The sequence below is a fragment of the Artibeus jamaicensis genome, unplaced genomic scaffold (genome assembly GCF_021234435.1).
Source record: "Artibeus jamaicensis isolate MK-2021 breed Jamaican fruit bat unplaced genomic scaffold, CSHL_Jam_final contig_1132, whole genome shotgun sequence".
In the NCBI taxonomy this organism is placed as follows: domain Eukaryota; kingdom Metazoa; phylum Chordata; class Mammalia; order Chiroptera; family Phyllostomidae; genus Artibeus; species Artibeus jamaicensis.
The window spans coordinates 739,362-761,438 of NW_026521221.1; the positions used below are offsets into that span (position 1 = coordinate 739,362).

The following is a 22,077-nucleotide window of genomic DNA, read 5'->3' on the forward strand; positions in this document are numbered from 1 at the left end:
TCCACCACGTCAGCATCACTACCACTAACCATAGTCACCTCAGCAACCCACTAGGACCATCCACCACCCAACTGGCATATCCTGCCGTCTATGCCTACGACTCAACCACCAGACCCACCATCAATATCATCGGTATCCACCATCATCCACCACCCCCACCTGTCACCACCCACCATCACCCACCATCGCCATCCACTACCCCCGACCCTACCCCCACCATCATCAACCACCATGACCGTTGCCACCATCTACCACAATCACCCATTGTACTTTTATCTTTCACTGCTGAGCAGAGGAGACAAATGTGGCTGGGAAGTTCTTTTCAATCACCTCTTAGACAAAGACTCAGAAAAGGCTTTGAGATCTGGAGGGATCTACTGATTAGAGTCTCCTCTTGTCAGAATTATCCTCTTCTCATATCTTGATTTCTTTCTCCTTACCCTTACATTGCTAAGCTTCGATGTGAATTCAGTTTCTTTCTCTCAATCTACCCAGGTCCAGCCACCATAATCAGCACCACCACCTGGTTCTGTACGTTCCATCTCTGTAATTTCTTTCAAATGTATCTTCTACACTCCATTCCTACCACCATCATTATAATGAGGAAACCTGTTATCATAACCTGGGCACAGAAATTCCCAGTGGTTCCCAACAGTCTCTCTTTTGTTAAAAAGATCTCCCAGTTTTCCACGCAATGAATCAAGACTAGACTTTCCAGGTTGGCATTTTGGTTTTCCCCGCGATAGCTGCCTACCTATCTTTCAAATCTTACCTTTTACTAGAGTCCTCTGTGTACCCACCCAACCCCTAGGCCTAGCGGTGTCCAACCTTTTGGCATCTCTGGGCCACACTGGAAGAAGAAGAGTTGTCTTGGGCCTCACGTTAAATACATCGTGACACATAATCACAAAAAATATCTCATAATATTTTAAGCAAACTTCCGATTTTGTGTGGGCTGCATTCACAGTCATCCTGAGCTGCATATGGCCCACGGGTCGCAGGTTGGACATTCCTGCCAGACCAACAGATCACTGTGTTTCCTGAGCCCAGTGTGCTCTAGCCTTCTGGCCACTGTCCACGCTGTTCCCCAGCTGCATCACTCACCTCTCCTACAGCTCTGTGTCTGGAAGTTTGATCCTTTAAAGCTGACCTTTAACATCACTTCCTCCATGAGGCCTTTTCTGATCCTCTCAACAGTATGTGAATTACCCTCTGGAAGCCCTCCAGCCCCCTGTCACCCTATTATAGTGACCTCTGTCCATGTGTACTACCCTTACTTGACTGTAAATTCTTTGGAAGCAGAAGTTAACACCCTTTGCCTAAACCAATTTTAGTCTTTATATTACGGAGACACAATAAATGTGAAATCAAAATGCATGGATCTTCCTGCTGATTGGCTAACTTTCTAGAGCCAGTTGCATTATGAAAGAGCATGGCAGAGACTATGTTAAAAGGGCATAAAATAAGCTAATAACAAAGGGAACAGATTAAAATTTCGGTGTATATTTTAGTTCAGTGGTCATAGGTAACCCGTAGATGCAATCTAGGTTGAAGCATTGTCCGTGGGCTCCTTTACTTTCTTAACCCATGCAGACGGTCCTGCTAAATGACTCAGTAAACTCTTGATCTTGACAGTAAACATGGCCAAGATGAATAAATTCGTCCTATTTACACAATTTGGTGAGCTTTATGAATCCTTAAAAATCTGTTAAGAAATTCTCTTTAATACAGAGAATTAATGCAGAATTAATGCAGAGTAATTCTGCATTAATTCTTGGCACGTGATCACTTGGATAGGAAGTGGAACCCTGAAACTGGCCTCCAAGAAAATGGAGTTTATCAATGCTGATGATGGACAGGTAGGGACAGGGAAGAGTACAGAGAGAGAAGCAAAAGACAGGTGATTAAGTACCTGGATGAATGAGATCCAGGGGATCAAAACACAGACACCTCCAAGTCTGTGACCCAAGCAAAAAAAAAAGGGAAAAACCAGGAAAGAATAAATCATTCACATATTAAGAACAGAGGATATTACAGTGTAGGAAGGTAAGCATATGGCTTGGGGTGAAGAGAGACAACAAGAAACGCACATGGGAATATAACGATCATATCATGTCAATATACTTTGAGGTAAATTATCATACTCAGAATAACTGTCATGATTGCTTATTAGCTGCAATTCCTTTTCGTGATCACTTAACTAGCCCAGGTGGATTTGCTAGCTTGGAACACCAAACTGGGAGGAGGAAGAACAGTCCTAACTACAATAGACATACAAGTAGAGTAGTATTGTATCAGAATCTTGGGAGGCAAGGTACATTTTCAAGAAAGCAAGAAGTCCACTTATTTTATGCAATATTCAGCATATTATACTTGGGGAACTACAGAATTTTTGTAGGTTAGGAATTCACTGGAAATGGGAGTGACTTGCATTAAGAATAACAATATTTATGGTTGCTATAGTATTTGTTTCCCCAGGGAGTTTAGCTGTCTAATGTAACTACTCAGTTATTCTTGATGTTCATTCATTAATTAATTTCATCCACCCATCCATCCAATTGTCTAAGAATCTGGAGGCATCTCTGCATTGAACTCTGTGAAATAGGTAAGGGATGTTGATGACCCCCCTCTGTTAGTGATAGACGGGGTCCCAAGAGCTGAGAAGCCCACACCTTGAGTTTCTGGCTGCATCTGGCACTGGAACTCAGTACTTCTGCTGAAGAGAATCATTCGATGATTCTCTCGATCCTTGTCTGGCCTGATTTTCTCAGGTTTTTCTACCAGCTGCTACCTATCTGTAGAATCTATCCTTTGTATGAGTAGAAAGCAATTCGAAGGATCTTCTTCTCCTGGTATATACCCATGACTATGCCATCCTAGGTCGAAAAGGCACAGAACATTTGGGGACTCACCGTTCACGAAGACGGCAAACCTCAGGAAGGACAGGTAGCGCTCCCCTTCGATGGGGTTCCAGCCGACGTCAGGGTAGCCTTTGGCCAGAAGCATGGGGCAGCTCTGCAGGCCACAGCCTGCCAAGTAAGTCACCACCTGCCACCAACAGTACAAAAGTAAGTGCCCAAGGTTTTTATGAGATCCTCTAAGGACAGCAAAATCCTGGGACCTGAAGGGCTTTCATTTCCCTAAAAGCTACGGAGAGCCCAAAACTTTTAAAGCAAGTAGTTTGGTAGATTCAAAGCCAAAACCTCCATTTCATTTTTGTTTCCAAGCAACCCAACTGACAATCACTGTTACGTATGAGAACAGTGTGTGCTGTCAATTCCCTGGTTTTCCCAGTACTGGCAAGAGGGAGCTGCCACTTAAAAATAGGCCCACTGCCCTGGCTGGGTGGAGTGTCGTCCCAGACACCAAAGGGTCGTGGGTTCAATCCCCGGTCAGGGCACATATGGGAGGCAACTGATCAATGTTTCTCTCATCAATGTTTCTCTCTCTCGCTATCCCTTCCTCTTTCTCTAAAACCAGTAAACATATTCTTGGGTGAGGATTTAAAAAATAAAATAAAATAAAAATAGGCATATGTAGGGTATTTTTGGAGAGATAGCCTTGGATCTAGGCTGGCCACGTGCACTTGGCCATGGTATTTCAAGCCCAAAACTGCAGTCTCTGCCTGACTACCAGGGGGCCCGTGACTAACCAGGGGTCCCTACTCAAGTTCTGCGTCCACAACAAGTTGTTCAAAGTGAGAAGCCGAGATGTTAAGGTTGGGTGGGGGCAGAGAAGAGGCTGCGGCCAGTTACAGACCAGGATTGGTAGTGCTCCCTTTGCTTCCAGGTCACCAGACACTCAGCATAAGCTCCCAGCTCTGTGATCATGTGCAATATCAGAATCTGCCTACCGTTAGGTGGTGTCAGGCAAGAGCCTGGCAGATAGACATTTTCTTGAAACGCAGTTGTTGTTCTGGTGTAGCCTTTGATACTCGTGTGCAGGGAGAAGAATGCACTGTGCTGCGAAAGCCACATGGTCAGGAGTGGTGTCCTTTCGTTTTTCAACCCCTGGGGTCTTTAACCGATGTTACCCCAAGCAATTTAATAAAAAAAGAAAAAAATCTCCAGAGTTGGGCACATATGAGGTACTCAATAAATGTTCATCAAATGAATCACAAATACTTGAAGTCCTTTTGCGAGAGTAATGTTTCTAAGCCAAAACTCAGTAAAAAACCATCATCACACTTTTCTTTCTGAAACTAGTAAGGATACTATTCTGCTTGGAGCTTAGATTTGATCTGCCCTTTAAAATGTCACGGAAATCATCCATAAAGGCAGGAATGAGGCAGAGTTTTCGGGATTACAGGTATGAGGCATTTCACTGACCATTAAAATAAGTGCCTGTGTTTGGGTGTGTGTGTTGTTGTTTAATCTGAAGGGATCTAATTTCTGTCGTGATCAACAGAAAGAAGAAATGGCAGCATCTACTGGTCCACTCTCCTTCTCTCCCCAGAGCCGAACTTGGGAAATTTTCTGACTCTGGCCTGTACACTGTGCTAAGCTGCTGGAACCACTTGCAGGGGGCAGCAAACCTCATCATCCCCTTCACAGACTTTCCCAAATCCCTGCTTCAGGCCACGGATCCTCTGGTCTGCACTTGCTGGGCCCGGCTGCACTACCGGCGGGAATGAGCAAGCACGTTGACTGCCCAGGGCCTGTTACCTTCTCAAGGTCTGGTTCCTCTAAGCCCAGTGCTAATTCATTGTTGTCCATCACTGAGGAAGCTGCCACATCCAGCGGAGTGGATCCCCTCATGGATGGGGAGGCTGAGGAAGGAGGAAAGAAGGAGCTAGAAAGGGACCAACAGACCACCCCTTGTTGAACTGAAACTGTAGTGCACACAACCTGCCAGGTGAGGGCAGCAAACACCCTAAACCTGGTTCATGTTGGGGTTCTCTGAGGGGACTGCCCCGTGTCATGTAAGAAGAGCTCTATTTGCTGTCCTCTCCCTTCCCCCAGCCCGTCATACAACTCATTACTGATTGTGAACATGCATCAAGTAGGAATATCACTTCACAGGAGCAGCTGGGACCACGAATTTTCAAGCGCTTTTCCACCGTGAAACTTCCTGGGGTTCCCTTTTGATGATCACTTTAAAGACTCAGATGTCATTGAACAACTAAACTCAAAGGACTTGGCTGCTTCTGGGGCCACCACCCAGGATTTAAAAATAGCCTCGAACAGCCTTAGCTCACACAGTTATCAGGCCACCCTGGTTTCCCTTTGTCAGGGCCTTAGGCTAGAATTCAGGAAACCTCTGGGTGGCATTTGATAAATAGGAAACCCGGGCTATCAGGTTTCAGGTTTCAGATTTCAGGTGCCGGACTGTGTGTATCTGCATCTGCCTTAAGTTTATTTGGTTTCCCTTCAGAACAGCTAACGGGGCCTTTGTGTCCCATTGCTTTTCTTGTGATGGTGATTGGTTGACAGTTTGTCCACAGTGCTCTTGGCTAGTCTTCCCTGCAGCTATGGACAGCGCTGGCTGGCCAGTGGGCCGATAGAACAGGCTGCAGCCAGCCTGCCGAGAAGGGTCTGGATCTGTGACCTTGGTCTCATTAGCCCTGCCCTACGGGCAGGCGAGTGGGCCCCAGGCTATGTCCACCTGGTCCCAAGAGAGATGAGCTAAAACTGCGAGGCCATGCCAACACAAACCTGTCACGGGTGCTGGCTGGGAGCAACGTCACTGCTTAGGTTGGGGAGCAGAGACATATTGTCATTATTTTACCTGTTTTTAGACCAGGCAGGGGCCTTTTTGTATTAAAAAAAAAATCCCATAGGATGCATGTGGCTTCTTTTCTTTTACCTCCTAATTAAGTGCCCAGCAGGGAGCATCTCACCTCGGAGCCCAAATGTGAAAGTTGTAACACGGGACATACCTAGGCCAACACTGCTATTCTCCAGCAGGTAACTTAGATGCTCAAACATGGCCTTCTGATTCTGCCGGCTAATTCGACAGAAATAGCAGAGGAAGCGGCAACAGCTAGCGACCATCTTTGGAAAAGCAATCTGCAGGGAGAAGTTGGAAGTGTCAAGGAAAAGAATCCATCATGAAGTCCTTCTGGAAAGTCTGGCCTTCAGAGAGTTTTAGGTTCAAGTCTAGCAAACTGTGAACAGTTTGGAAAAACAAATTTTCTGCTTACTTCCCATTTGTTCCAAGACTTTTTCATACAAGAGATGGAGAGTACACACACAGCTAAGGAGAGGCTTCTAAAAATACTGCCAACTAGTTATAGTTCCTGGAATATCTTTCCTTTGAAGGAAACAGACATCGAACAAGAATCCCAGCCATCCTCAGATGCCACGTGAGACTGCGAGGTCCTATACCAGGCTGGTTTCTAACTCGGAAGGGGGTGGACAGAACACAGACGGGAGATAGGAGAGGGAGGACCCAAACCCGGGTCCTGGGTGAAAACTGGCCCCTCCGGGTGTGCAGGCCTCAGAAGCATCACCTTCTCAGACTGTGAGCCTTCCCGGTGACGTCTGCTCTCCTCTCCTACAGGACTTGTCATCTGGTCACACAATTCGGCACTGGGATGCCATCTGACGGCACCGCTGACTGTGACTTCTCTGCTGATCAAAGTAACTGGCGTCTCGGGGCCTGGCCATGTCTTATTTTTGACCCGGTCATGCCCAGGCTCCCAGGAAGCTCTGACATCCCCCATTAGACTCCTGGAGGGTGCTCGGGAAGTAAGGTTCCGACGCCTGCCGTCCACCTGCTTGCTGAGGCATCCTGCCATTTATCTGGGGATGTTCTGGAGAGTCCACTTTCCCAAGGGGTCAGACAAGCAAGTGAGGAGGAAGGTGAGCTTCACATCTGTTCTCCCTTCTCACCCCCACCTCTCAATGCTGGCGGAACTGCTTTCCTAGAATCCTGGCACTCTAAAATTTCCAACATATGAAAACATACGGGCAGTTCCCCATCTACTGCCTTCAGAAGCTACCTGACTCTGACGAGGACCCCTGAGAAGGTGGGCCCTAAACCTGCCCTCCCCCTTGCCAGCAGGAGCTCCCCCCGATGGCTGGCACCTCATGGGGGGCTGACCAGGACACCATCAGGAGCCTGGCTCCCAGAAGAAACACGTGCACTCCTGAGGGGCACTGCCAGGATTACAAAATCTTGTTCTCCTTTAAAACAGCCTTCTCCTGACACAGCACAAACCACACCAGAGGAATCCCATCTGGGAGGAAGCGGGGCTGCCAGTATGGCAAACGTAACAGCGGAACCGCCCGGTGGAACGAGTGAGAAAAGCCCCCGAGCTCCCAGAGGTGAAGCTCTCACACTGGCTGGGTGACATTCGGCGGCATCGTCCCACCTGCCGGCTTCTTCCTGGCACTGTGCACGTCCCTCCCTCTCTCTGGGAAGGGCAACTGAGGCAATGGACATCAGCCATGTGGCTACAAACAAGTCACGTCCTGTGTTCCTGCCCAGGGGTCAAGTTCTGGCTAAGTTCTCCCTGTAGCCTCACCTGGGATTTCTCTGCACCCAGTACGTTCACCATCACCTCCATCACCGTCTCGTGCATGCCGAGGACTCGCATGAGGTTGGGGTGCTGGTAAAACACCTTGTTGTTCATGATGTCTCTAGGGTAAGGATCGGAGAGAGACATCAGCTCGGGCCAACGCCAATGCAATGGGAATTCAGGGATGAGAACACATAAATGCGCACACACATCTAGGGTGAAACAGCGTAAAAACAGGCCGAAAAGGTAATTAGCAGGCACTGGGTCAGTCAGAAGAAACGTAGAGTGCTTTTTTAGCTGATTGGAATACTCTGTGCTCTTTTATTTCTGCTAAGCACTTGCTTTCCCTCTTGGAAACATTCCCTTCTAATGACGTATTAAACACTTGCCCCTTGGTCTTTGCACTTACAATAGTTCTAGGGCAGCCCAAATCACTGGATTTCTCTTCCTCCACATACTAGGGTCTGTTATTGTTTTCTATTCTTGTCCGTATGTCCCTATATATTTTATTTTTCTGAATGAGAGGGCTGTAGCCTTAAGACAATTGCGTATTAGGAACAGTGAGGACAGTGGTCCTCAAAATCCAATGACATGATCAACAACAAAATGTAAAAGAAATCATGTTTTTCGGTCATTGGATACAGATTCACAAAATAAAGCTGCAGGCAAATGTGAGGACGGGAGCAGCGGAGACTTGGCCGTGTGATGCCTGCAGGGTGGTCCCCTCCCACCCTCCAGTGTTGCAGCTGCTAATGGCAGACACCATTACTGTGGCCATGTCTATGGCAAGGGCTGTGGGAGCGGCTAATTTGGTAGCTTTTATTCTCTTCCCATAAAAGGCTTTTCATGTCTACTGTAAGATTCTCCTTTGGAAGTGAGCTTGAGGGATGCATGCATTGCCCCTACTCCCCACCCCTGCCCCAGTATCCTCAAAGTCCCTGTTCTGGCCTTGCTGATGGATGCTCCTTTAATTTGCCGGCTCAAGGGCGGTGGGGTAGAACATTGAGCAGCAGGAAGGCTGCAGTTCTAGTTCTTGATTCCAAACAAGTGAAGCTGTGGGCTGAGCAGTGAACCATTTTAGGCCCTGGTTTTCTCATCTGCAAGATGGAAGTGCTATGTTAGCCAATTAAAGGAAATCTTTTGGATGTCTAAAATGCTATCTTTTGAATAATTGTAAGGAAGAGGCACAAACTGTCATTATGGGAAAAGGTGTCCCTGGACTGACAAAAATGATACTAGCATAGTCCCGAGAAAAGGAAGGCGCAAGTAGCAACTTTTCAGAGGGAAGCCTCCCAGTCAAAAGCAGAAGTCCTCACAAGGAGTCTCTCTTGCTGGGTTGGACACACTGTCCCTTACTCTAAGTTTTTTCATTGCTTCCCTCAGGCTATTTTCATCAGATTCAAGCTAAATAACTGTTTTTCTCCAAGACTCCTCTCGATTTCTTCTGGCAATGTCCCTTCCCTCTGATCAGCAGGCAGTCTGGCCTCTCAGGTTATCAAAGGTGACTGATGTGACAAGGATGTAATCCCACAAGGAGTGCCTGCAGGAGGGGGCACCCAGAGATGGTACATGATTTGATTCCGGGGCATCCAGACAGCAAGGTAAGCCAGGTTCCCACGGGATGCTCCCCTGACAGGTTTGCACTGCACGGCGGATGGCCTACCCCAGCCCGTTGATCATGAGCAGCTCCTCTTCCTTGCCCATCCTGACGCTGAGGAGGCAGCGGATCTGGCCCAGGGCAGCCAGCAGGTTGATGGTGTCGCCCACTGAGGCCTGGCTGATGCTGTAGGTCTTCCTCAGGGCCTGCAGCAGCTCCCCGATGCTGTCGTACTGCCTCCGGAGGAGGTTGAACATCATCCGGACGAGGTCTGCGTCCTGAATGTGGTCCTCCTGAGCCCAGCGGATCATGGTCTGTGAGATGAGTTCCTTCAGTGTTGCTGGAAAGACAACAGGAAGGACCAGTGCTGGGGCCATCCTGGCTCAGGGAGAGCTGTGTACCTCAGCTGTGTACTTCATTTGGTTGTAAGACATATTATTGGCTGGCCAAGGTTAAAAAAATTCTCTTTTTTAGAACAAAGCTAGAGGCATCACACTCCCTGACTTCATATTATGCTACGAAGTGACAATAATCAAAACAGCATGATATTGGTGGAAAAACAGACACACAGACAAACGGAGCAGAACTGAGAGCCCAGAAATAAACCCATATGTATGAGTATACAATTTTCAACAAAGCCGCCAAAAACTTACAATGGAGAAAATAAGTCTCTTCAATAAATGGTGTGGGAAAATTGGAAAGTTACATGCAAAAGAATGAAACTATTGTTTCTTCCCATGTACAAAAATTAACTCAAAATGGATAGAAGACCTAAAAATAAGACCTGAAACAATAAATTACACAAAAGAAAACATAGGTACTAAATCTATAGAACTTGGTCTTAAGGAAGATTTTATGAATTTGACTCCAAAGGCAAGGGAAGTAAAGGTGACGATAAATGAATGGGACTTTATCAAACCGAAAAGCTTCTGCACAGCAAAAAAACCCACCTACCAAATAAAAAGGCAAGTCACCCAATCAGGAAAGATATTTGCAAACAAGAGCTCTGACAGGGGGCTAATATCCACAATATACAAAGATTCATACAACAAACAATCCAATTAAAAACTGGGCAGAGGATCTGAACAGATACTTCTCCCAAGAAGACACACAAATGGCCAACAGATACATGAAAAGATATTCAACCCCACTAGATATTAGGGAAATGCAAACCAAAACTAGAATAAGATACCACCTCACACCTGTTAGAGTGGCCACTATCAACAAGATAAGTAACAGGGTTTGGAGAGATTATGAAGAAAAAGGAATGCTCATTCCCTGCTGAGGGGAATGTAAACTGGTGTGGCCACTGTGAAGAATAATATAAAGGTTCCTCAAAAAACTAAAAATAAAGTTATCGTATGACCCAGCAAACCCTCTCCTGGGTATCTACCCTGAAAATTAAAAACAGGGCCCTGGCTGGTGTAGCTCAGTGGATTGAGTGCTGGCCTGCAAACCACACAATCGCAGTTCGATTCCCGGTCAGGACACATGCCTGGGTTGCAGGCTACTTCCCAGCAGGGGACTCATGAGAGGCAACCATACATTGATGTTTCTCTCCCTCTCTCCTTCCCTTCCCCTCTAAAGATAAATAAAATCTTTAAAAAAACCCCAAAAAACCCCCAGGTATTTGCAAAAACATATATGCACCGGTACATTCACTGCAGCATTACCGACTGTGGCCAAGACAGAAACAATGGAAGAACCTTCGACAGGTGACTGGATACAGAAGATGTGGTCCAGACAGACCCTGGAACACCACTCGGCCAGAAAAGGGGTAAAATACTGCGGTTGGTGACACCGTGGGCGGATCTTGAGAATATCAAGGCAAGTCAGACAGGAAAAGTCAGGAACCATATGATCTCATTCATATGTGTGATATAAAACTGAAAGCGAGAAATGAACCAAGAAGACAAATAAACAAAAACTCACAGACAGAAACAGCAGCACGGTGGGTACTAGGGAGAAGGGGGTTAGAAGGGTGGTAAAGGGGAAAGGGGTCCAACACACGGTGATGGATGAAGATCTGACCGTGGGCGGTGGACGCACAATGCAGTATACAGATGATGTGCCATAGAATTGTACACTTAGGGCCTATGTATTTTATTAACCAAAGTCACCCCAATAAACTTAATTAAAGGTTTTTTTTAAAGGATGGGGCTATGGAATGTGGAGAAGTAGAATATGTTGCCGGAAGACACACACGTGAGCCACACTACAAGAAGAGAGCACCTCAATTTTGAATTGAGGGTGTTAAATATCCTATTTTGATGAAATGATGTTTGAATAGATGCTGGAAACAGACTAGATAAAGTGCTGTTCTTGCCTTCAAGGTGCTCATAAGCCAGGAATTTACATTTTCATTTTAATTTTGTAAAAACCAAATTTTATCTTTATTTTATAACACTGTAATGAGCACTCAAATGGGGCATGTACAAGTGCCACGGGAGAGCATGGGGAGCAATCAAAATGGGTGGGCTGAGGCATGGGAAGAAGACACCGTCGCTGGCTCTTTAGGGTACAGAATACTAAGCACTGGAATTTCTCTATTATATGTACTACCTCTGAGTATTTCACAGATACCACATACTATGAACTGACTAGGCCAAGCCACTGGTCTGAGAATTGTGGGTTATTTTCACAGTGTAAAAGGTGAACTAACATAAATACAGCAGGGGATGGAGTGGAGTGGCCTACGAACACTGTGTGATGTCCGAAGGCTTTGCAGTCGGCCACCTGACCCCCTCGTCCTGACCGGTGCCGCCTCGTCTCTGCAACAGTTGGCCGACACCGTGTCATGAACTGTTTTCACAGGCACCAAGACAGGAACCAGTGTGACTTTGGATTTAGAATTTCTCAGGGCTCATCCTGGTGCACAGAAATATGACTGGCTGCAGAAGTAAAGAAGAAGTTGCTGAAGTGGGACCTGATCGGGCTGTGGGGCGTTCGGAGGTTGGACCACGTGGCCTTGACATGCGGGGCTGGCACTGGTGTGAGGAGATGGTCAGAAAATCGGGGGAGATCTGAGAGAGAGGACGAGCCGAAGGGCTGGGAAGCCACCGCTCACCTCTCCCCGTGCCACACATGTGTCTGGAAGGTGCTGTGACAGAGGCAAGAAATGCTACTCTTACTTCATTATTGCATCCAAGTCTGGCTCTGCCTAGCACATGCCTGCAAGGTATGGATGGCACCAAGACCCTGCATCCAGGCCCGGTGTTCAAGGCAGCGCTCAGGGCCGATGAAGGTCTTGCAGTCCGTCAGTGAAAGGAGTGGGGATAAACTCAGGTGAGCGCCTCCACAGCCTGTGCCATTTGCAATAGTCTCGTCTTCTACCTCCACACACTCTACATGGCAGGTGTCTGCTCTACGCCCAGCCCTGGCTCGTCATCAGGATATAAAAATAGAGTTCCTGAAGAGATCTGAAGGATTAATTTAACTTGACACTGCATCTCTCAACCCTGTGGGTGTTTTAGGTTCTGACAGGAGACGTAAGCTGAAAACCGTAAGAGAGGATACTGAAGGCAGAGAGAAGCGCAGTTAAAAGAGGTTGCTAAGAGATCTCACTAGGCAGGGATCCCTGACTAATAGCTGTTAGGTTAGATAATATCTGAATGCTCTGGGGGACAGTGACTTACGGGCTGGATGGGCTCAGGAACTTGTTTCCTCAGGAGACGATGTAGAAGTTCCTTTCTGCTGTTACTCTTCACAGTAAGGAATAAAGGCAAGACATAAACGTAAATGCCCTGGGACCCAACATGAGTTCTTCTAGTCCTGTGATAACAATTCCTCTTTTAGCCTATATTTAGGACTGAAACAATCACAATTCTCTCCACTAACAAGCAAATTCTCTGCAGAGGTAACACACATCACACACATCCTCACAGTCCCCGCTGCACCGGAAAAGCAACCATCAGAATCGTTCATCCACTCCATGTCCATCCTCCTTTCAACAGGGCATTTTACGGAGTCATAATGAAACCAAATAAATGTAGTGTTTTCTGCACCTGGCTTTCAGATTAATTCAGAATTGGGGTGAGCTCCTAGCCTCACAGAGACTTAAAAATTCAAATCAATATTTATAGTCTAGAAAATGGAACATCCACAGCAAAATATCTCACTTGAGGACAAATAGAAAAGGAAATGGCCCTTTAACCTGAAAGGTTAGAGCAGGGACTGCCTACAGGTTCTCTGGCCAGGCCAGACCTCAAGGTAGGAAGAGAGTGAGGTAAATAGATATGAGTGGGACTAAACTGAAGCTCAGTTAAAAGCAAAACATGACCCCAGGATCACACCAGAAAAAGCAAGACTCCTCATTGTTGTGTGTCAATGGACAGGTATAATAACTCAGTGGGAGGCATGACATTTGAGGCCACTCTTGTTGATCAGGCTTTCCAAATATGAGAAAGAATAAGAGGGAGAGAAATGAGAAGAAAACTGCAGGGCAGGGGGAAAACATTCTCAGGAAGCCTGAAGAGCAGTGTATTCTGTAGCCTGACCCAGGCTAGTGAGCTGGCAGCCACCAGGCAAACGTTGGCTGAATGCTACCTAACATCCCAGACTCTTCAGGAGGCTGAGAAAAGGGAGCTTTACACCCTGGCAGCGGTGCTACTGAAGACCCCGCACACTCCGGTTCGCTGCCAAGAGCCAGCAGCAGGGCAGCATGAATGTGCCAGGGTCAACAGGTGAAAAAGAAGCCATGTTTTGGGATGTAGTAGACTCTCTGTATATCTGCACACTTGAGTGTTAAAAAAATTAATGCATAACCATGCCCGGCACTTACTGTGGGCTTTATAAAGGTTAACTGTTACGCTATCTACACAGTAGTTATAAAAAGTATGACCCACAGACCCTTGGGGCAGGCAGGAGCCGCCAAGATCCTGCAGGCCAAATGCACTGTTGTAGCACTTGGGAGACATTATTTGCCTTTTCACTGTGTTGACAGCTGCTCGGTGCAAAAGCAGTGGGGGGGGGGAACCTGCTGGGGTCTCAGCAGGAGCTCAGGCGGCAGCACCAAAAACAGCCCTAGCGCCAGGAGAGCGCCTGGTTCCACACAAGAATGTGCTCAGTGAAAGAGAAACATTCTTCACTTTATTAATAACACAGTTTTCAGAACATAACTTTTTAAATCCTGTGTGACAAAATGGGAAGTGTGCCTAAAGCGCTCCTTCGCGTCACAGGGCGGCGGTTTGCAGGGGTGGGGGAGGGACGTTGGGGGGGAGGCACCGCGTGACCAGGCTGCGGGCTAATGCAGCCGCTGTCTCACAAATTAAATGTCATTTTTAATTAAAAGAGCCACAGAAAAACTGTGGTTAATCAGACTTTGGTAGTCGACTGGCATTATCTTAAAAATGAAAGAAGTGATCCTATCACACTTCAGGGAAAAACACCGGACAGTATTTCTTGCCATAACACAATTTGACCTTTGAAAACCAGAATTTTTGAAAAAAGTTTACTTGCCACTGTGAGATGGCTTCCCAATAGAGACTTTGCTTATTAAATTATTAACAAATATGATTTTAAAACTTTTATAATTAAATATGTTAAAACTTGGAAGCCCTGCATAACTGGGTGAACCCATAATTCCCCCATGACCAGTGCACACTGTTACAAAACATTTGTGGGTAAAACATCCCCTCAACATGCAACACAGACCAATGCAGTTTTATGTAAACAAGTGCAAAAATTTCTTTAATGTGGTTTTAGATTCCACATGGCAATTAATTTCAGAGAAGCTACTTGTTATTTTTAACAGGAGAAAGATCAAAGTTTAATACACATGGAATTCTCCATGCATGGAGAATTCACATAGGCATAATTTCATAACAATTTTAAAGACACTGAGGCAACACTGGGTATATAAGGACATTTTTGGACAAAGGAGAAAAGGGAAGAAGGTACCTGTTGAGCTTTTATGTAGTGTTACAGAAGAATTTCCACAATTATCTGAAAAAGCTAGTATAATATTCCTCTAACTATATGTATGTTTGAAATCAATTTTTCTTTCTATTCTTTAAACCAGGGATAAGAATCTGGATATGTTCTATTAAGTCAGATATAAGAGATTTATAAAAATGCAAAACAATGTCGCTCTTCTGATCCTTTTTTATATTAAAAATTTAGTTGTTTTTATAAAAGTATGTTATATATGTAAATGTAATGGGTTTTTATAATTTATAAATAAACTAACAATTGTTTTAAAATAGAATTCAGTAACATTGGTAGGCATAAACCACATAAACTAAAGCTTTCCGAGGTCTTTGAAAATTTTGAAAAGTGTAAGGGGGTCATGAGACCAAAAGGCTTGGGAAGCACTGATGTGTGCAGAAGGGTCCCACCGAGGTGACGGCCATGACTCAGAGGCAAAGCTTTCCCTTAAGACAAAACCTTATTCCATTAGACCACGTGGTTATAATCACATATCAGAGAGCTTTGCCTGGAAGGCAGAATTTTGGGAAGCTTTCCACGTTTGTTTCTGGATGGGAGGTTGGCCTAAGATGAGTAGAACATCTCGCATTGAGAAATAAAGAGGATAAAAGAATCATGGGAGAACCCAATCCTGGCAGTCAGCAAGGGCCCAGTCATTACTCATTCATCCCTAAAGGGCTTCTTTCCCAGTGTTCCTCAGGGCCCTAAATGCTTCTCTTTTCAATCTTGGTTTAAGATCATTCATCTCCAGAGCAAGTGGGGCGTGTGGTATCTTCTACACAGAGGCTGTGTGGCCTTCTCTGGGCTGGTCCGCAGCCAGTGCAGTGGGGCCCAGGGAGAAAAGGTATGCTGCAGGCTGCAGGGGCCACCTAACTCTTCGCTGCTGACATCAGCTGTCCCTCTGGCAATACTTAACTCTCATTCATTCGGAAAACTAGTGCTGTCAGCTACAGAAGGCTCTGCCCTGGCGTCAGTGCGTCCGGACCTCAGGACAGAGTATCTTCCTAGGTTTCTTCCCATCCTCATCTGTGTATCTCCGTCACCTCCAGCTGTATCCCTTCTAAATAGCTTATGAACCGAAGGGTGTTTTCTGTGAAGCACTGAGTTATGCACCCTACATGAAAATATTCCAAGACAATTATTATCCATAGCAGCCTCGTTAGAGAAACTACATACATACATGTGGCACATTTCATGGGAAGGAAAATATAAAAGAATGGGTAAAACCGTGTATTTTTAGGAAGATAAGTCACTAGAAGGTACAATATCTATAGTAAATACTTCCATACAAAAGAAATTAGAGAAATGTTAAGATTCTGTTCTCTTTTTTCCCCAATGGGTCCTTTGTCTAAAGTTCCTTATATTTCTGGAGTAGGCCCACAGTACAAAGACGCAGGGAAGAGAAAGCCCGGCCAAGTTCGGAGGGGCCTTCTGAGCAGTGGATGCGGTGACCCAATGGAAAGGACTACTCTCTGCTATGATGAGTGTGGTATGCAATTTTCTTTCAGGAGCTGCTCATATAAGTAGTCCCTGAAGTGAATATTTTTTTCCTGGTATCAATGGGGGAAAGCTGACAATTTTGGCAGGAATTTCAACTGTAGAGGGAGTCAGTTTTCAAGATAAATTTGAACTTCATCCTTGACCAAAGAGATACAGATACGTAAAGAACAGATACAACTAAATAATGATTTCACTGCTGTTGCTGTCCTAAGTTCTCCTTCAGAATGCTGCCCTTTAATGATTTAAAAAACCCTTTTGTACTCATGGGAAACCAACTCCCGAAAGGGGACAGAGTCCAGGAGAGAGGGAAGGCGAGGCGGGGAGCTGAAACCCACCGTTTGCCGTAAGTGCGGCCCCACATCTCTCTCAGACACGTGCACACATGCGCCTGCACACCCCACTCAGGACCTCCACCACCTCTAGTGACATCACTTCCAGGCTTTGTTGCAGCTCTAGGATTTTCACCCAGTGATTTGCCTGTTTGGAGAAGGCCTTGTCAAGTGCCCTGAATGGTTCAGCCCATGAGATTTTTAAAAAAGCTATATAGTGTTCTTTTCAGAAATGACAAATAAAGAAAGATGTGCAACCAAATGCTTGTCTTCCGCTGAGATACAAACCCTACGAAGCAGACTGCCTTAGGGAAGCGAGTCATGTGCATGTGGTCTGCCTGACAATTATAAATGGCTTCACTTACGAAATTATTATTAACATTCTAGCTCACTCCACTTTGCAATTAGTGTAATTAGGGCAAGTCACATTTAGGCAATTATAGCAAATATATGATCTAGAAACTGCACTTAAAATGACTGTTTGGGCTAACTCAGAAGGGAAATATTTCTAATGCAGTGTATTGTTTAGGAAGACTCGATCCCTGAAAGATACTTTAAAAGAAAAATAGCTCCTCTACTACATGATTTCTGGATTAGTCAGACATTCCACAGAAGAAGAAAGGAACAGAGTGTCTCTACATCAGAGCTACCCTGAGTACCTCAGTTTGGGAGCCCAGGTGTTATTGCTATTTCCTTTCTTCTACCTGCCATGTTGGACCTCCGAACCTGCCGGACCTCTCCCACCTGCTGTTGGACCTCCGAACCCCAAGCTCTCCATTCTGTGACCCTCGTAAGAAAATTCTCTAGTGTCACCCACAATACTTGGTAAACTCTTTTTCAACCATCAAATCACCAGCTCTGTGATGCCAACTATAATAAGAGAAAGGTCATATGTTCTCACGGGGTAGGTTTCAATTTTTGGCTGCAGGGGTTGGAAAAGAATCTTTTTTTCCCCCATTTCTAAATTTAGTTCAGAGTCCAAGTGGCCATCATGCAATGAAGTGCATGCTTATTATCAAAGAGCAGATCTTGGCCTCCGGCAAAGCAAATTCCTCTAGTGTACAGACCCAAAGCTATGCTGGTGTTACTTTCAATGAGTCTGTTCTTAGACCCAGGTCAGTTTGGAAGAAAATGTCTTCTGATTACATTGAGGAGAAGGAGCTCACACTAACAGTTGGAAAAGAAAAATAATTATGTGCCTCTAAATTATGTACACTGATTTTAAAATTCTAGGTGATTAAAAATTCAGCTTGTGCTATGCTGTAAATACTCTGGAGGCTTTAACAGGTGGTAGATCATTTTCGAGTGAAAGAACAAATGCATTTTGACCTCTGCTTTCTGCCTCCCTGTGGTAGGCTGCGTAACGGCCCCCCAGAGACATTCGTGTGTTAATTCTTGGAACCTGTGTGTACCAGGAAACCTGATGTAACAAAGGGGGCACTGCATTAGTTGGGGAGATTGCCCTCGATCATCTGGGTGGGTTAAATATAATCACAAGGGGCCTTTCACAAGGGAGGAAGGAGGGTCAGGGTCAGAGAAGGACATGCGGTGACAGAAGTAGGGGTTAGACTGATCTTGCTGGGAGGAGGTGCTAGTCAAAGAATGCAGGGGGCCTTTAGATGCTGGGAAAAGCAAGAGGTAGCTCCTTTTTTAGAGCCTCCAGAAGGAATATAGTGCTACTAACCCCTTTTAGACTTCCGATCTCCAGAACTGGGTGATAATAAATTTGTATAGTTTTAAAGCCACTAAGTGTGTGGTAATTTGTTACAGCAGCAATAGGAAACTAATACATTCCCACTGAGAGAAAGGCCGGGTTTGACACTATTTGACTCCTTTTCCAACCAAAGCTACATGTTGTACTGGAGGGTCTCCATGAGCAAGCGGCTGTAAAAGTACCCGCAGAAGGCGGGACCTGAGCGAGACCCAGTTCGGTTTTCCCGAGGTGGGCGGAGTGAGTGGCAGAGTGCAGACACAATGGAAGTCTGCCCGGGTCTGGCCAGAGCCTCCGTCAAACCACAGTGACACTGAACGAGGAAAGCACCTGCTGCAGCACTGCGGTGGCCAATGAGATCATGGACACAGGGCACACAGACAGCACAGTCCGTAATTTCCCTGACCCATTTTGGCGGCCTCTCTCCCTTTGACCATCATGGGCTGGAACTGCTGACAATTTTACACTAACTACTGAGTGCATGACAGATGCTGATGATGTTGACCACCACGGCATAACGAATGTTCCTGACCTCCTGGCCAGCTTTCGTTTGTCCCTTCTTCCTCCTTCCCAGAACCCAGATTTTGTGGCGACACGAGCCTCTACTTTACAGCCAGTGATCCTCAGTGAAAGCTGATGCAACCCACTTCAAAGGTGGGCTCTGTTGATTGATTTAAGTCAGGATTTTATTTTCTAGTCATGCTCATTGGTTCATGAATGAATCTGTGACTAGATTCTCCAAACACTGGTAATCTCAGGATCCTTGTTTCACAAATACAAGGGTAGGAGAAGCTTTTGTCTTTTTTTCAGTTATTGATGTGTGTGCTCGGGTGTGTGTGCGTGTGTGTGTGTGAGAGAGAGAGAGAGAGAGAGAGAGGGCAAGAGAAAGAGATACATCAATTTGCTTTTCCACTTATTTATGCATTCATTGGTTGCTTCTTGAATGTGCCCTGATGGGGATAGAACTTGAAACCTTGGAGTAACAGGACAATTCTCCAATCAACTGAGCTACTTGGCCAGGGCAGGAAAAACTTTCTTGCTTTTCCTTTGCACACTGTGGTGACTGGACATGAGGCCAGAACTGCAGCCACTGTCTGACCCTCAGCCTGAAGGTGCAGCTGGAATACGTGTGGAGAGTGTGAGCAGAGCCGGGGACGAACCCAGCCTGGTGGCTGGCTCTGTCCCTGAACTTCCAGGCATAGCTGGGTCCTCTCAGCTCCACTACCTGAGTTTTTCTTTTTTTTTTTTTCTGAGAGCATCTGCTATGATACATGTGGCGATAAAGTTCTTTTGACCTACTGTTTGTATATGCACTTCAGAAGTTGAGAGATATACCAACTTCTAAGTACTAGGACATTAGACTGAGCATCACTCAATAGAATCCTCGCCTGACACCACACAAGCAGTGAATGACGGAGCCGGCACTCCAACCTCGGCTGCTGGAATCTAAACCGTCTGAGCTGCCTTTCAACAGCTTCATGAAATTCAAAAAAATTTAGTGATGCTTTACATTTATATTACACGGTCTAGATGTTCTTTTATAATCAACTACGGAATGGATTCAGAAACCAATCCTGGTAATTATAAAGCTTTGGCTGCTTTTCCCACTGACTCTGAACTGGGCAGATTACTCACTTTCTCAGTGCCTCAGTTTCTTCAGCAATAAAATGACGTGAGCAATATAAAATTCACGCTGGAGAAAATGAATGCGAGGATGGCACAGGGGGGACCATGCTGGGTGCTCGGTCCTTGCCCTGGTGGTGTGACCTTGGTAACGCTGTTTTACTTCTCTTCTCCTTGTCCATGCCCTTCTATAAAGTCAAGTCATTTGTGGCTTAAGATGCTAGAGTTCTGTGTCTCTCTGACCCACTGAGCTTTTGAAAAGGTTTTACTAATTTATGAAGACAGCAGATGAATGTCCAAGGCTTCACTGGGTTTAACTGATGACCACCAATTGCACCACCACATTTCAAGGCCAACTGGCCCCATCTTGACATTACCCAGCTTGCTGTTATTAACAGTAAAACCTGAGACTGAGAAAAATCTTAAAAGCACAGTGGTGGCAGACCACGGTATGTAACTGGCCCTCGTCAGAGCATCACTGCACACCAGTAATCCTTTATGTGGAGGAGAGGAGCTGTGGCATCGGACGGCCTTGCTGATGGCTGCCCTGCCCTGAGGTTGAGGAGAACCCTTCCTGTGTTGGGGTCGGAATGCAGAACAGCCTGCTGATTTGGTCGGGAAGACTTCCCGGGGAAGGTCTCATGCCCTCCGCACTCCGAGCCCCAGAGCTTCCTCTGGGCTGAAAGTCTGGTCTGCATTATAAAGTGGCCAAATACTTATTAGCAAAGAGGTCAGAGTAGGAAGTTCAATCCCTCCACCCCAAGGAGACTTGGAAAATTCATCACGTTAATTTCTCTGCGCTTTCCCTGCCCAGGCTGCGCTGTGGGCACCACTTTTTGCCTCATTCCATGAGAACATGGATGCTGTTGAAAACACTGAGAACAAGGTTACAAGCCTCCGGAAACCTGAAAAAGCCTGCGAAGACAATAAGGAGCCCTGTCCCTCGATGACAAGAAAGAACCGCTCCGTTTACTGAGTTTCCCCAGGGCCCGTGACCAGGCGGTGGCTGTCAGACCCCAGAGGCGTGTGAGGGGTCAGGGCCCGCCCCAGGCTCTGCAGCCAGCGGCTGAACCTCTGAGGACCCGCACAACCCTCACTCTCCCCAGCTCCTCATTTAATTTATGGACCTGTACCCTGTTTCCTTCTCTCCTGCCTTCACTGGCTGGGGAACAGGGGTAAAAGTTCAAGCTGCTGGCTAGAACATTCTATTTCTTATTACGGTTACAGTAGCCAATGTTTACCAAGAGTTTCCTGTGCTAAACACGGCACCTCAATTACCATTGAACCCCTATAACCACCAGGGAAGAATGGAAAAAAGACTCAGTAAGGAACAGAGTTTCCTTAACAGGGATGGTCATTACCACACTAAGCCTTACCTTATATATTCTTTTAAAGATTAGTCATTGTTTTTCAAATTCTTTCAAAGATTATTTATTTTTAGAGAGAGGGAAAGGAAGGGCAAAAGAGAGGGAGAGAAACATCAGTGTGCGGTTGCCTCTCGCACTCCCCCCACTGGGGACCTGGCCTGCAAGCCAGGCATGTGCCCTGACTGGGAATGGAACCAGCGACCCTTTGGTTTGCAGGTTAGCGCTCAATCCACTGAACCACACCAGCCAGGGCTTGCTTTATTTTTTAATAAGGCAAAAAAAAAAAAAATACTTCAACTTAACAAACTGAGGCTCCTATAACTAGGCAGTCCACAGAGCAGCGTGGGGGGTGAAGGCTGGACGGAGAAGGAGCACCAGAGACAGAGCCCCCTGCCTCGATCCACACCTGGTGGGAGCCCCACATGTTGCCCAGTCTACCTGGCCTGGCTGCCCTTGACCTTGGCTCTCAGGGCTGGCTGTGTGGGAACAGTATGTGGCTGTTGGATATTTATTTCTGCTACATCTGTGTCTGGATTTCCCTTGCTGGTTTCCTACCTTAGTTA

General features: G+C 46.1%; 1 protein-coding gene across 1 annotated transcript in view; it reads right to left on the bottom strand.

The window, feature by feature from the left end:
* Positions 1 to 22,077, bottom strand: part of RYR3 (ryanodine receptor 3) — a 514,231-nt gene that overhangs the window by 132,603 nt on the left and 359,551 nt on the right. Inside the window, exons 39-43 of the mRNA XM_053665407.1 lie at positions 9,126 to 9,399; positions 7,469 to 7,583; positions 5,879 to 6,008; positions 4,665 to 4,768; positions 2,913 to 3,048 (exon numbers count right to left, since the gene is read on the bottom strand). Coding sequence (XP_053521382.1) covers positions 2,913 to 3,048; positions 4,665 to 4,768; positions 5,879 to 6,008; positions 7,469 to 7,583; positions 9,126 to 9,399 — 759 coding nt within the window. The remainder of the gene's footprint in view (positions 1 to 2,912; positions 3,049 to 4,664; positions 4,769 to 5,878; positions 6,009 to 7,468; positions 7,584 to 9,125; positions 9,400 to 22,077) is intronic.